Source organism: Gymnodraco acuticeps, unplaced genomic scaffold (genome assembly GCF_902827175.1).
Source record: "Gymnodraco acuticeps unplaced genomic scaffold, fGymAcu1.1, whole genome shotgun sequence".
In the NCBI taxonomy this organism is placed as follows: Eukaryota; Metazoa; Chordata; class Actinopteri; order Perciformes; family Bathydraconidae; genus Gymnodraco; species Gymnodraco acuticeps.
Genome location: NW_022990652.1, coordinates 885007 through 899643, shown reverse-complemented (window position 1 = coordinate 899643; position 14637 = coordinate 885007). Strand labels below are relative to the sequence as shown.

The 14637-nt window shown below is 41.4% G+C and overlaps 1 protein-coding gene across 1 annotated transcript; it reads right to left on the bottom strand.

Annotated features, from left to right (window-relative positions):
• Window positions 1–9316: 9316 nt before the first annotated feature.
• On the bottom strand, window positions 9317–14216 carry LOC117554892 (coiled-coil domain-containing protein 106-like). Its single transcript, XM_034229462.1, has 4 exons — window positions 14169–14216; window positions 12839–12988; window positions 11307–11546; window positions 9317–9638 (listed from the first exon to the last, which is right to left on the bottom strand). The coding sequence occupies exons 2-4, from the start codon at window positions 12966–12968 to the stop codon at window positions 9343–9345; spliced, it is 666 nt and encodes a 221-aa protein (XP_034085353.1). The 5' UTR covers window positions 12969–12988; window positions 14169–14216; the 3' UTR covers window positions 9317–9342.
• Between the last annotated feature and the right edge of the window lie 421 nt (window positions 14217–14637).

Sequence of the window (14637 nt, the reverse complement as noted above, 5' to 3'; positions counted from 1 at the left end):
GTCCGACAACATGCACACTAACTTATATTGCAGCTATGGGCTATACTTTGGTTTAAATTGCGTGATTAAACTAGTTAGAGAGCTACAGTTAATTACATTCATCCAATGTCAGAAGGATTACCTTTTAACAAACGTTGTAATGCTTTTCTTTCATTTCAATTTGAATAAAACATTGAAGATATAACATTGTATTGTTTTATTTTTACACTGATTCAGATATAATGAAAAGACTACATCAGTCGAAGCTCAGCTTTGGTAAGGAAGAGACAGGACAGGCAGAGAAAAAGAGAGAGAGAGAAAGTGATGGAAGTCAGGGAGGAACTGCAGGTACAGTCACACAAAAGAATGTAATAACCCCATCTATATATCTATCTATCTATCCATCTATTTATCTATGAGAATAGTCTTCATTTACAATATAGACAATAGGCAAAATTGTAAAACAACATACATCTATTGCAGTTATGATGTCTTAATAACATACAATTGTATAAAACACAATGTGCTTACATTGTTGTTCTCTTTTGAGAATCAAACTAATTTAAATTTTAAATCAGATTACAATTTTAAAAAAATGCAAACAAACAAGTGAAATGAACTAAATTGCTGAATTGCTTTTAATTCACTGGCAGGAGTGACAAGTGAGGAGGAGCAAAAAGTGAACAACGAGGGAGGGATTGAACAAAGAGAAAGAGTAGAGGACAGAGAAAGTAATGAACAGGAAGAAGACAGAGAGACTAAAGAAAATGGAAGAGAGGGTGCAGGTTATGGAAAGGAGAGAGACAAAAGAAAATGGAAGAGAGGGTGCAGGTTATGGAAATGAGAGAGACATGGACAATTAATGTTGACAATGTTGTGTGATCATTTTAGCCTCTTCTGCATGTCCAGATCATTAATAGTAACAATCAACTGATTCTTATGCATTACACTTTCAAAAAGTATTTATGCTGCAGCCCACTGACATGGTTTGAAATCAATATCATTCAATTTGTGACCCCCCACAGGACTTAAAAAGCACCAAACTAGATCATGGAAATCCCAAAAATCTAAACCCCCGAACCCCCCTAGCATGTTTGGACCACGTATTTAGGAAATCCTGGATACGGACACACTTTAAAGAAAAGTCAAGACATACTGTGACGGCTGTCGCCTCTCCGGTCCTGTTAATCCTGTTTCTTATGTAAATGAGTTGTGTAGTTGCCTCAACGTCATTGGCTACCATTTCCTGGTTCCGCCTCCAAAGACACTGATTGGAGCACGCCGGGCCTGACGCGCTCCAATCCCCGTGCAATCCCAGCGCACACCTTCCAGAGATGACTCTACAAAGCCTGGGGACAGCTATCACTCGGGAGGCTCTGCTGCAATCAGACGCCTCACACATCTTGCTCCTGTGTGGACATTTCAGACATAAGCTAGGAGATTGTTTTGACTCTTGTGATCCGTGTTTAGTGTTGTGTGTTTGGTGTGTTTATTTATGTATTTAGAGTAGCGTGTTATGTTATGTGTTTAGAGCGTGTTTTGTTTCCCCTTGTTAGCTGCATTTCCCTGTGGCCTCCATCCTTTAGTAGTGATTGGTAGTGACTACAGGTGTGTAAATAGGCTCATTTCGAGAGTCCTCTTTCAGTTATTAGCAGGATACTTGCGCCCTTTTGGTTCCTCTGTTCAGCTTAGGCTACGTTTGCTCTTATTTTGTTGTACACCCTTTTTGTTATTTCATTGAACCTTATTATGACTATTTACCAAAACCATCTGGTTTGTGTTGCCTTCCTCATTCCTAGTGGGTCCGTAACCCATACATTGAGATCTAAAGTATTACTTTTCAAAAACTGAAAGTAACACCATCTTCTGAACTGCACTTTGAGTAAACTTTCTCAGTTGTGGTTGATTTAAAGTGAAAGCATAGGTTACATCTGAAGTATTTCAGCAGTTAGGCCGACTTTTTCAAAAGATGAGAATAACCAAAGGAAAAACGATTTGAGTCTGAACAGCAAGAAGGGAAAGAAGGAAGATGAGTCATAGATATGACAGGGTTCAAACGCAAGCAGGAAGAAAACATGAATCGAAAAGGCCCTTTACTAGAATCCACTAGAACAGCTGTCACTGCTGACAGAGAGTCACATACTTGGAGGAGCGTTAAATATGGTCCTGCTCCGATCGATACTAAGTCATGAAGAAATATTGAAAGCTGTTGAATATCAATGAAACCCAGCAGGGGGGTTTCAAGCTGAGAGCCATCAATCCTTAGGGAGCTGAAGTTACAGCCCACTTCCAGAGTAGGTTTTAGCATCAGTGTTCCTTTTTTTACTCTTAGCCCTAAAGCCGACTGAAAAAAAATGCACAGCTGACTGAGACACTATTAAACTATGTGACTACAGACAGTGCTTGAATTGGAATGAAAAAGGTGCCAGTACTCTAAAATCAGCAACTTTTTCAAGTCAATTTTATATATACAGCCCACAAACAAGAATTTGGCTACTATAATGCTGGTGGGTTTGTCTCTTTACTACTGTATATTTTAGAAAGGTTCACTGTACTTAACATTTTTTATGATAGGCAGCGGATATGGCTAAAGCTCAGTAAGGTCAATATTAACTGAAAATATAGCAATCAAAGTCTAGATCTTCTGCTGAAGACACATGAAGCAGAGACCTTTCAGGTGAGAGCCCCTCTGGTGGTGTTCAACATTAATGACAAGGAAACAAAGCTCTGGTCAGAAGCATTTTTTATAAAAAGCTTTAACAAAATTAAGTATTTCTGTACATTTTGAATGCAATCTAACTTTCCAACTCAGAAAACGAAAAACGAAAAAGTGCCAAAAGTCTTCTCACATGGTTGAGCTGCTTTGCAATATACTTCACCACTGAAGAATACAAATATGTATAAAGTAAACTATGATGCAATCTAACTTTCCAACTCAGAAAAATTATAAAGAGCATGAACAAAGAACATGTAAAAACAAATGCAAAATTTGCACAATCTAAAATGAGAAACTGTAACTGCAAGTAACAAAGTCTGAGCCATGGTAAAGAGTTACATTGAACACCAAGCTGATCAGATAACTCCCTGGTTGGTCTGAAGTCCTTCTATCTCCAGGATCTGTACAAATCGGCACATTATGCCAAAAGTCTTCTCACTGGGTGAGCTGCTTTGCAATATACTTCACATTGTTAGAAAAGGCTCCAGAAGGCCTTGGGGACATCAGTATCAGGGGCTGGAGCTGGACAGGCTCTTTCATCAGCACTTCTCCTTCCCTTTGCCAGCCAGGACCTCACATACTGTTCCGGATTGAACTGTCCTAGTGATGGTCCATTACATTTAATGAAAACCAGGCTGGACAGTCGGCTGACAGAGAGAGCATTCCTTTTTGCAGTAAGGATATCGTTCATGCAGCTGAATGCCCGCTCACACTCACTAGTGGAGACAGCGATGGTTCGGACTGCTTTCAGTAGAGGCTCCATGGCAGCAGGTGTACGGGATGCCCTGGTTTCCTTGTATTCGCGAAAGCCCTGAACAGTCTCTCTTCTGTCCACTTTCAGCACTTCGCACAAACGTAGCACCTCTACGTCCCCATACTGTACGTCTAACTCCTCTTCAGGCCAACTTCCAGGATGGATAACTTTCATGTCCTGGATTAGCTGATTGTCCCGGGCCTCCCGGCCATGTAATGGGATTTCTCTTGTGCTGACATGAGAGGAGGTTGTGGAAGTCATTCTGTGTCTCAGATTCTCTACCATACTGCGGAAAAACTGACCTGCATGAATCTGTACAAGCCTGCCATTCTCACGCAGGGCAACACCCTTGAAGGACTTCTCAGCTAGAGCTGTATGAACTGTAGTCATGTGTGGGCCAGGCATGGTGACCATGGATTCAAAAACTCGTATTTCTCGAGTTAAGAGCCTATCTGCTGTAGGCAGTGTCATCTCTCTTTTTTGGAGTTGCCGAGAGAGGTCGCTGAGCTCTGTGAGCGCATCGTACATCAGTCCCAGATTGCTGACAAACGTTGCAGATGTGAGCACATCATCCAGGCCCTTGTACTTTGCTCTGTCTCTGGAATCCCTGCTCGTGTCGTTTGCAGCATTTGTGAAGTGATCATGAAGCACTCGGTAGTTTTCCCAGACTGCTCTGACGCTCCTTTCACTTGAAGCCACCCAGCGGATGGACAAAACACGCCCTATCACCAGGAGACGCTGTCCGACTGCTTGCGCACACTGCGCTAACTGCCTCTGATTTTTGGGGGAGGCATGGAACAAGGAATAGAGTTTGTCAAAAAAGATCTGGAAATGATTGAGCCCTGAGACCTCCTTGATCACATCCCCAACTGCCAGCTCTAGACGATGATTGGAGCAGTGCCACACAAACAGGCTTGGGAATTGACTACACAACTGGGTAGCAACGCCTGTTCTCTTCCCTAGCATGACTGAAGCCCCATCACATGCAAAAGAAACGAAACACTGACCTAAAAAGTCCTCGTTAAAATCTCTTCCAAGACACTCCATTAACGCCTTTGTGATGTCATCAGCCGTTGTTCCATCCAACTCGATCAGCTCCCAAAAAAACGTTTCGGGCTCAGCATCAGCTAATACTGAGCGTAGACACACAACAAGCACCGTTTTACCACTAATAGTGGTAGATTCATCGACCAAAACACAGAGTTTTCTTTGGTTTTCTGTAATGTCTTTTGCCATTTTTTTCTTCAGCTCATGAGCTATGTGGTCGATGATTTCGCCACAGGTTTTATTGGAGTGCAAAACCCTGCCCACGTTCAGCCCATTCAGTTTCTGTACATTCAAATCAATTGGCATGTCTGTGAATGGCCGGCTATGTTTGCCAATTTTATATGCCGTTCGAAAAACTCTGATAGTGGTGTCTAATTCAGATGTATGCATAGACTGCACTTGATGTTGAATAGTTTCACGTGAAGCAGATGTAAGGATGTCAGCAGCTTTTACATGGGCTTGTGATTCTTTATGTTCTTTGATTTTTTTTCTCAGGCTAGCTTGTTGTTTGCCCTTGTCAACACCGAAATGAGACACTGCACACTCACCCCATTCAGTTGACAGTTTCAGTCCTTGTCCAGTGTGTATTCCCAAAGATTTGACATCTCTGCATATCCGACATCCTAGCTTCTTATCTTTAAGAAGGAGCCATGCATTGGTCTTGCAAAAATATTGCACCTGGTCCGTTGTCCAGCAGTCAGGTGCATCGCTTTGCCCGGTGTTGGTGGTGGCAGTTGCGCCAGCAGCAGCTAACTTTAGAGGCTCTGGAGGAGGCGGCGGAGCTAGTGCTAATGCTAATGCACTAGAACTTGGAGCAGGAGGATCAACCAAAGAAAGCTCCCCATCAGACACAATTTCCAACACAGGCACAGCATTCTCTGTATTTGAAGTTTCTTCCGGCGACAACCGCTGTCTTTTTGCACTTTTATTAATCCACGCTAACATTTTAGAAATGCTAATTTGTGACGTGACTTGCTTTCCTTCTCTCGGGGGCGTGCCTGCTCTGTTCTATCACTCTACATAGCCACCCACTGGGTGGGAGTTGCACTGCATAAACACAACACACGTGCATCTAGGTATGTAAATTGTAAAGCATTAAAACATGGTTTTACTAACAGTTTTCAGTATGTTGTTACTTCGGCATTATTATTATTATTATTTTGAAACGTGTATTACTATTAAATCACGGTCAAATAGGTTAATTTTGACATAGTCGTTTCCACCACAGTATTTACATGGAGAAGATAAGCCCCGCCCCCTCTCCAGCACGTTCTGTTTGAATGGCAGGAGTAAACAGCTGACAGCCGCTGTGAAACTCCAGCGGTTAGAGCGATGAGAATGTCCGTTCGGCACCTCGTGACTCATCTACTGAGTACCGGGCGGCTGTATATATATATATGGATGTATAATAAGAACGGCGGGAGAGTGTTGAGTACTGGCACGGTGCATGAGTACCGGAGTACCGCCAGCATGCCGGTACTGAGCAAGAAGTGCCGGTACTCCATGGGTCAGAACCAGAAGTGCCGGTACTGCGTACCGGTGAGTACCGGCCCAATTCCAGCACTGACTACAGAACCAATATATCAATGTGAGTAGGAACATAAGTTCGGGCAGGAGGACTTGACTTGCACACCAGTCCTCTGTCACTATCGGACTGCAGCTAATTATTTAACACAGCTTAGACTCGTACTGCTGTTCACAGTATCTTGTCAGAATAAAACATACCCAGCAACACCATCGAGGAGGCTGCAGTACAAATTCAAAGTATATCTCTGTAAAGCTACAGGGGTGCTGTTTACTCCTTTTTTATGTCTGAATGAAAGTTTGCAATTCTTTGGAGATTATACCACTTTGCCCTGTAGAAAAATAGGATACAACATGTTTCTGGGAACAGTTTTTCTTCTGAGTCCTCAAGAAAAACAACAAGTTATGGTCAAACGCAGCCAATGGAGAGAATCTGATCTCTTATTGAACACTTCCTGTTCCCTACCAACAGTCAAGATTGCTTTCTTTTAACCATGAACCGGATTGTTACCTAGCCATAATAATGTAGCTTTTTAACCTATACCCTACCAGAATAGGTCATACTGGTGGTTTCAGAGTAGAACATGTGCATTATATAGTGATTTGTAGCAGTTTTGGAAGACATTCGATCTGAAGAGCAAAGATATATTTGATGAAGTTATAGGATTTCTCAGATTTTTATTTTTCATATTTCCTCACTTCATAGTAATTTTCATAATATTATGTTTTTGCAAATACTGTTTTGTACTGTAAACTATAGTAGTTTAGCATTACTGCTTAGTCCTGGTCAAGTAATAATTTGGGGAAAAAAACATAAAATGGTGGGTTTGCTGTTGTACATCTTTCTTTAAAGATAATAATAATAATTCCTTACATTTATTATAGCGCTTTTCCAGATGCTCAAAGCGCTTTACAAATACACATTACACATATCATACATGCAATGGTCATGTACTAGATTAGATCAAATGCAAAGCTTCCAAATATGCTACATTTTTATAGAAATGTTGTTTTTAAGACTGCCTGTATTTTTTATTTTATTTAAATCGAGATAATACACCCAAAAAAAAGCTTTTTATAGATCCAAAACTCGACCCAAAGCCATCTGAATTTCTGACATGCAATTCCCAGCAGCCTCCGCGCACGTGACGTAATAGTGGCCAAACAGTCTCTGGACCAAATATCCCGACTCGGCAGTCTCGGTCACATGTTTTTCGAAAAGAAAACTGAATTAACATGGGTTATTGTTGAGCTTTTTGTTGTACGAACGGTGCGGGATCTGGGAGAGTTTTACATGCATTTCCCAAAGACCAAATCATCCGCAAAAAATGGATTTTTTTAGTGAATCGTGTTGGATGGCAACCGACAAAATGGAGCAAGTTGTGTTCTGACCACTTCGCGTGTGATGCATACGACGTTGATCCTGCTATCATGAAGTCTGTTGGTGGAGATTGGAGAAGCATTAATAGCACGTCGGAGGCTGAAACCCGGAGCCGTCCCCTCCACATTTCAGCACAAGAAACCACTGAAAGAACGAAAGAGCCGGGCGATGCAGAAACGCCAAATAATTGAGGTAAACAACTTTTGATTAGATTTCAAAGTGCACGGAGCACAGCAGATAACGCAGATAACGGAATTGCAGTTTTATTGCTTATAGAGGTGGGCACCCTTAGATTCTGTGTCTTTACGATCATAAACAATGTGTTGGATGTGGAGCTAGGATAAGTAATAAGCGCACTAGGAGTGATAGGTTAGCATTTTTCGCTCGGGGCTAATTCACTGTTAGCATTGTAGTTTATCTGCAGCTCATTCATCGCTCCTCCACTCATAACGGAAAATGTCGAACGTCCTACAGTCGGTGATGCAGACTTCGGTAACACTTTATTTTGATAGTCCATAGTTAACACTCTATAAGTCATCAGTTGACATTTAGTAGCATGTCAACAGTGCATCAGTTGACATGTGTCAGTTGACATTCAACAGCACCGTTCAAAACCGACAAGTAACTAAGCATTAGTTGATGATCAACAGATAAGCAACTAAAGTTCAGTTGACTATTACATTAAGCATTAGTTGATGATCAACAGATAAGCAACTAAAGTTTAGTTGACTATTACATTAAGCATTAGTTGATGATCAACAGATAAGCAACTCAAGTTTAGTTGACTATTACATTAAGCATTAGTTGATGATCAACAGATAAGCAACTTTAGAGTTTAGTTGACTATCTGTTGATCGTCAACTAATCTAGAGTTGACTATTTGTATACTTTTAGTAGGTTATCCACTAAGCGTTTGTAGGCATGTGTTAGGACTATCCAATTAAAGTGAAAAACAGTTGAGAACAGTAGAAAGTCTATAACCTATCAACAGAACACATACATTCATCCACTAATTATATGCAACAGACATGGGAAATAAAGCGAAATGTTTTGCACAACTGATCACGAACACTGGATAACTGAAGTCAATACCAGGTTATAAAGCACAGTAGAACAAACACTATAGGCAGCATATCAGAGAAAGAAAGCTTTTTTATTTTAATAACATACTACAAGTAAAAGCACTGAACAGTTGTGAACCACATTCAATCCTACTAAAGGACATCTAAACATAATCATTAACAGGTCGCCAAAACACTTCCCCAAAGTAGCTTCCCAAAATGAAAAAACGTCCCCCCTGTCACTACCCGATCTGCAGCTCTACCCGATCTGCAGCTCTACCCGATCTGCAGTGCGCATGTGCGAGATGGTCCGCCATATTGAACAACTCCGGACGGCAACCCAAGATGGACACTTGACACAGTGGCTTTTTGCAAAGCTCAAAAGGAAAACTCGAGAGAGATGAGTTATTGTTATTACAACGTGACTTCACTATTATTTAACAACTATTTTTATTGGATTATTTTATTTGGGGTTAAGTACATTGTCAGAATAAGTGAGAAGTTAATTTAACTTCTGTTAGACAGCTATATGCCAAACATGTTTGCATACATTCACAGTCAATATGTATTCAGTATGATAGCTGTCTAACAGAAGTTAAATTAATTCCTCACTTATTCTGACAATGTGCATAACCCCAAATAAAAGAACCCAATAAAAAGAGTTGTTAAATAATAGTGAAGTCACGTTGTAATAACAATAACTCATCTCTCTCGAGTTTTCCTTTTGAGCTTTGCCAAAAGCCACTGTGTCAATGTTGTCCTACTTGGGTTGCCGTCGGTTGCCGTCCGGAGTTATCCAATATGGCGGACCATCTCGCACATGCGCACTGCAGATCGGGTAGTGACACCCCCCACAACAACACTCAACCCACATTCAGAATTACCTGACAGAAAAGGGGATGAGCTGTTTGTTGCTTTTCATTTCAGCAATCTTTTCTGCCAGTTCACCGACTATTTTCTTCTGACAGAGTTGGGCTAATTTTAAAAGTGTGGTTTTACCCTTAAACTGGTCTAGGACACTTTTGTCCACCAGGAATACTTCAGCAATTGCTGCAGTGTCTTTCACAGCATTCCTGGAAACATGAGCTTTCTTAAAAGCTTTGGTCATCTTGAAGCCTCTCTGCACCAGTCTAAGGACACGCCGATATCTTCCCACCACATCTGAGATGGAAGACACTGAAAAATAAAGAATACATTAATGTCAATAAATGTTATGGCCCCCCAATAATTGTTGTGGTGTGTATTGTGTGCAATGTCTTAGTTGCAGGGTGAGCCATAGTGTTTCTCACATATTTTCTCTTGAAAAGGGTCTACAACTTGGATGAATGTGTGTGACTTCCCATTTGTTTTAGAACATGTGTTGTATTTTATAGTAGGTACTAGGTAGTGTGCCTGTATGTGCAGTGTGCAAATCTAGTTAGATAATTGGCTATTTATTGATAAAAAACATATTGGTGGTAAAAACTGGTGAGAACATTATTTATATTTCATTATTCATTACAGGTTCAGCTCAAACAGCCATAGTAGATGAGCATTAGAGGTGTGGACATTTCTCCATTTATAAGATGCATCGCGATGTACGATTCTGCATCGATGCAGTGACGGAACATAATCAGGAGTTTGGTTTCATATCAGCTTAGTGAGAGTCTTACTGCGTTCTGCTGTCATTTTCTGTTGCGCTATTTTCTCTCCTCTCCTCTGATCTCTGTTTCAACGAGGGCAGAGCTTTACACTTTGAATGCCGCCTCTCACCTCCGCACACACAGGGTGTCTGTGTGTGCGGAGGTGTGAGGCGGCATTCAAACGATCTGCAGTCCACTAACTTGTTGCTGTCACTACCAATAACAGCTGCTCTGTTATGCCAAATTCACATCAGGCAGCTGCGAAGAGCAGATCGCCACAATGATGACATTTTTCTGAGGCGTGTTCATGTGTTTCAGGCGACAAGAAATTCTTTATAACATAGGTCAACATGTCAGGACTCTGTTTACTGATTGGCTGCGGGTACTCTCTGGCTGCGCTTCGCCACTAAAAGTTTAAATATCCCCAACTTTTTGTTTGGTTGCACTTCCTTGCAGAATCAAACGTCTGCTGTGCGCTCATAGATATCGCATAGTAGAAGAACTATGAGTAAGGGAAGGTCCGTAGCTGCTAGGCAGTGTAAATGCCATCGACTTTGTGCTGCATTCACATGATGTCGGAATAATCTGAAAAGTTATCTCCCTGCCCATTCACCCCCCCAAAGCAGTCAGCCTAGGGAAACACTGAGCTTCTATGTGAAAACCTTATTGTTGTAGATTACAACACACTTGTAATGCACTGTAGAATTATTTAAGTTTTGTTTTTATTAAGTTTATGTGAGGTGGCTCACACAGATACTGGTATTGAAAAGAAGCTTTTATATTAAAGTCTGTACAGTCAGATCTTTGAAAGCACTTTCTAAATAAAAAAGGGAGTTCAGATTTATCTGACTGCTTGTATTAATTGATAACATGTTTTGCTATGTGCAGTAATATAGAAAATTGAGGATGCAATACATTGAGATGCATCGAGGATCGTTGGGAATTTGAATCGTTGACAGGTGAATCGTATTCAAATCGAATCGTGAGGCCAGTGAAGATTTACACCTCTAGTAAGCATGTGGTGTGTCTCTATTTTAGTTCATTCAACCTACACCCCAACCACTCCGGCACGATGAAGAGTACATTGGTGATAAGAGTGATGATGATTGGTCAATGGGATTGTATGCCCCAACCCAAACCCAGTATAAAGCACTAAGCTCACAATAATAACCTAATTACCTAACACCTAAATACATTCAGCAGGTGTCTTAGTTTATTATACCTCGCTCTACTTTTCCTTTTGACGTCTTCGCCTTTTTGCTTTCCTTCTTCCCTTTTTTGCTTCTCTTCTTGCCTTTCTTCTTCTGCTTCTTTTTCTTCTTTCCCTCATCAGAAGAGTCAGAGGTAGAGCTTGAGTCAGTGCTGGAGTCAGTGCTGGAATCGTTGCTGGAATCCGTGCTGGAGTCCAACCTCATGGGCTCCGGCTCCTTATCTCCAGTGGCCATTACTTCCAAGTTCCCATCTGTTGATGAATGATAAATGACAAACAGAAATAAACTTTAAGTTGAGTCCCCACAAAGGATTTGCCTAAAGCCCAGAGGAGTCTGCTTTTATCACAATATACAACATTACAGAATTACATTGGTGTGACTGAGCTTGAGCAACTGATAACCTAAGGTGGTTTGAGGTTGTACATGAACTGAATTGCATACTAATTGATGCGGTGGAGGTTAGATTGGGTATGAAGAAACATTGCAGAAGTACAAATAATGTGCACAACACTTTAGATGGGATGTCTTGTGTTTTATATATACAAAAAGGAGTTGTGTATGAGAAAATGCATTAGTCTGCTACTTTCAAACTGCATTGTGTAGAATGTTTCTATCACTATTAGTGTATTTCCATGAATTCCAATCAATTAGTGCTCATGTGGTCTAAGCCAATTCATCTTTAAATGGAGAGCCAATATGCTATGACAAGGCAGCAGTCAACAGCCTATACACAAGTGAAGTTAATTAAATTCCTAAAGGAATTCCTTAAAAATGACAACAATAGCTGAAATATTGTAAATATTATAGCCCAAATAAGAGACATGAATTCCCTGGGAATTTTTATTTTCTCTGTTAAATTGTTTTTAATATTTTTGTTGAACATTTCAAGAGTATGATTTATAACGCAAAATACTTTTGCAGTACTCTGCCTGAATATCAAGAACAAACTACAAACCCCTTTTGTATAACACTGAGCAGAGACCTATAAATGTAGAAAGTACATGTCCAGGGACTACGGATGAAAAATAGCCTCTTGGCTAACTGGCATATTTACAGTAATGTTTATCAATGTGCACTGTCCCTGATAAATAAATAAAAAAATAGATGGCTTGGCAGCCATTTTTGTTTGCAATTCAAAAGATGCACATAAAGCAGCAGCCAATAGGAGGCTATACAGTTTTAAATGCAATTGATAGTAGCCCAAATAGGTAAAAGCAAAGGGGCGATGTCAAGATACTGTCATAAAAACAAATGAAGTGCTCCCAAGCGCCCTGCCAGCAGTTTTCTTTCAGTGAAAAACGCTATATGGACACACGCCATTCGTGACCCTACACATTGTCCAGCTAAATATCTACATGCACTAAATGTAAAAATATAAGGCCAAATCAAAAATAGTTACTTGAGAAAAAATAATATTGAAAGGCTGGCAATAATATTCAATAATAGCTGAAATACTGTTGTGGTATACTGCGCCATAATTATGTTTGAAGCCACACAGGTTCTGGAGAGCCCTAATGTAAAACTTTGCTCCACCTGTACAAACCTTGCTCTTGTATAGAATTATTGTCCTCAAGCTGCTGCTTGAGTATGCCATTTTCCTCCTCTAGCTCATCCACCTGAGACTGGAGCATCTCAGCCTTCTTTCTCCATGCAATATGCTGCTTGACAGGCATACTACTTTCCACGTTACCAGCTGCAAAATAGGACATGACAAATTAGGAATACATGTCAGAAGGCTAAAACGATGATTTGGTATGAAAAACGTTTCACATGTTTGAGTACTTCTGTTCTGGAACTGCTCAGAAACCCCCTTATTGTCAATATAGCTAGGAAAGCTACACATTCTCTAAATGTCTCTAGTTTGTGGTTGGAACAGTTTCATGAGGCTGTGATTATCCTAGATGTCACAACATCTCATTTTATACATTGATGTCAAGTTTCAAAACATGGTCTCACTATGAAATGACTACTATGGGGACTAACATCATCACACATTAATACAATTGAGCTCATTGGATCCACAAGAGTCTCCGCTTTACAGTCTAACCCAATTAATGCAATTCCAAGACTGTATAGGGCCCCCAATATGCAGAAATATTGAAATACACCATTATGAAAAGGCGTAATTAACACATTATACTGCATGTAAAAAACGTTTTTTGCCCAAACCTGCATGTGATTATCATAAAGTGGGTAGGCCTATGTCTGTAAAGGGGAGACTCGTGGGTACTCATAGAACCCATTTTCATACAGGTATCTTGAAGTTAGATGTCAAGGAAACCCCTGTGGAAATTGCCATGTCAGTTTTTCCCTCCAAAATGTAGAATGTTTTTTAGCCCCATTGCCGACAAGCTAGCATCACGTGGTTGGTACCATTGTATGCCATTAGGTCATCTACTTTCATATGATATCATCATTACCAGCTTCAAAACCGAGCCCGGTACAGCCGCTTAAAGACAGTAAAGTCGGCCGCGATCCTGCGGGTCTCATTAAGGAGAAGATTCAAACTAAGCATTTTAGCTAGCATTCTGTTTGAGCTACCAAGGAACCTTCTATATGAACCGCTAGCCCTGCTGCTCCAGTAAGGATAAATGAAAGCTTTAGCGCAAATTCAATAAGGAAGACCTAACTCGAGTCACTCACACGTCACTCTATGGCTCCCTTCCCCCCTCATTAAATACGAGAGCGTCACCCCTCAGCAGCCAATCGCTGCACATGCTAAATGCCTTAAATGCCTGCTCTTCCTCCCTGTCAGTTGTCATTGCAGATGATCACACGCAATGGTAGTTGCAATACAATACTGCTTCTCGTGAGAAAAACCGTAAGAAACAACTAGCTCAAGATGTCCAACTCGGACAATTCGGAACACGAACCTTCTCTGGAAGTCTCCGATCCCGGTTCGGCTCCCCACAGCGGCTTATCAACAGAGGAAGACTTCCTCATCGCCCGGCTCCTGCAGCAGGGCTTTCCCACAGCCCCAGGCCTCACTCTCTCTCAGCGGCGATAGCTCTCGGACCAGGTCTCCAGCGTAGCTCCCCAGTCCGGGGCAGCAGCTCCAGCCAGCTTCCCAGAGAGCAGGACGAGGCCGCAGCCGCGGAGGGTAAAAAAGGGCAGGAAGTCGAGCCCTCCCAGGATCCCGTCCCCCTCCAAAAAATCCACCCCTTCTCAGGCTCGCCAGTCCGGGAGCGTCACACACCCCTATGGAGAGTAGCGCGGCCGGCTCCCTGCAATCCCTGGCTAGCTCCATGATAGCTATCGATGCTCGCCTCCAGGCTCTGGAAGACTCCGCCACAGGAGCTTCAACTTCCGTTGCACTCAGGTACCAGTTTTAACGAAAACGTT

What these genes read in the sequence shown, in the direction of transcription:
- LOC117554892 (XM_034229462.1), bottom strand. Translation starts at nt 12,968, where the DNA reads ATGCCTGTCAAGCAGCATATTGCATGGAGAAAGAAGGCTGAGATGCTC. An exon ending in TAATTCTATACAAGAGCAAG is followed by an intron (nt 11,547 to 12,838) that starts GTTTGTACAGGT and finishes ATTCATCAACAG; the next exon opens with ATGGGAACTTGGAAGTAATG. An exon ending in AAAAGGAAAAGTAGAGCGAG is followed by an intron (nt 9,639 to 11,306) that starts GTATAATAAACT and finishes TTTATTTTTCAG; the next exon opens with TGTCTTCCATCTCAGATGTG.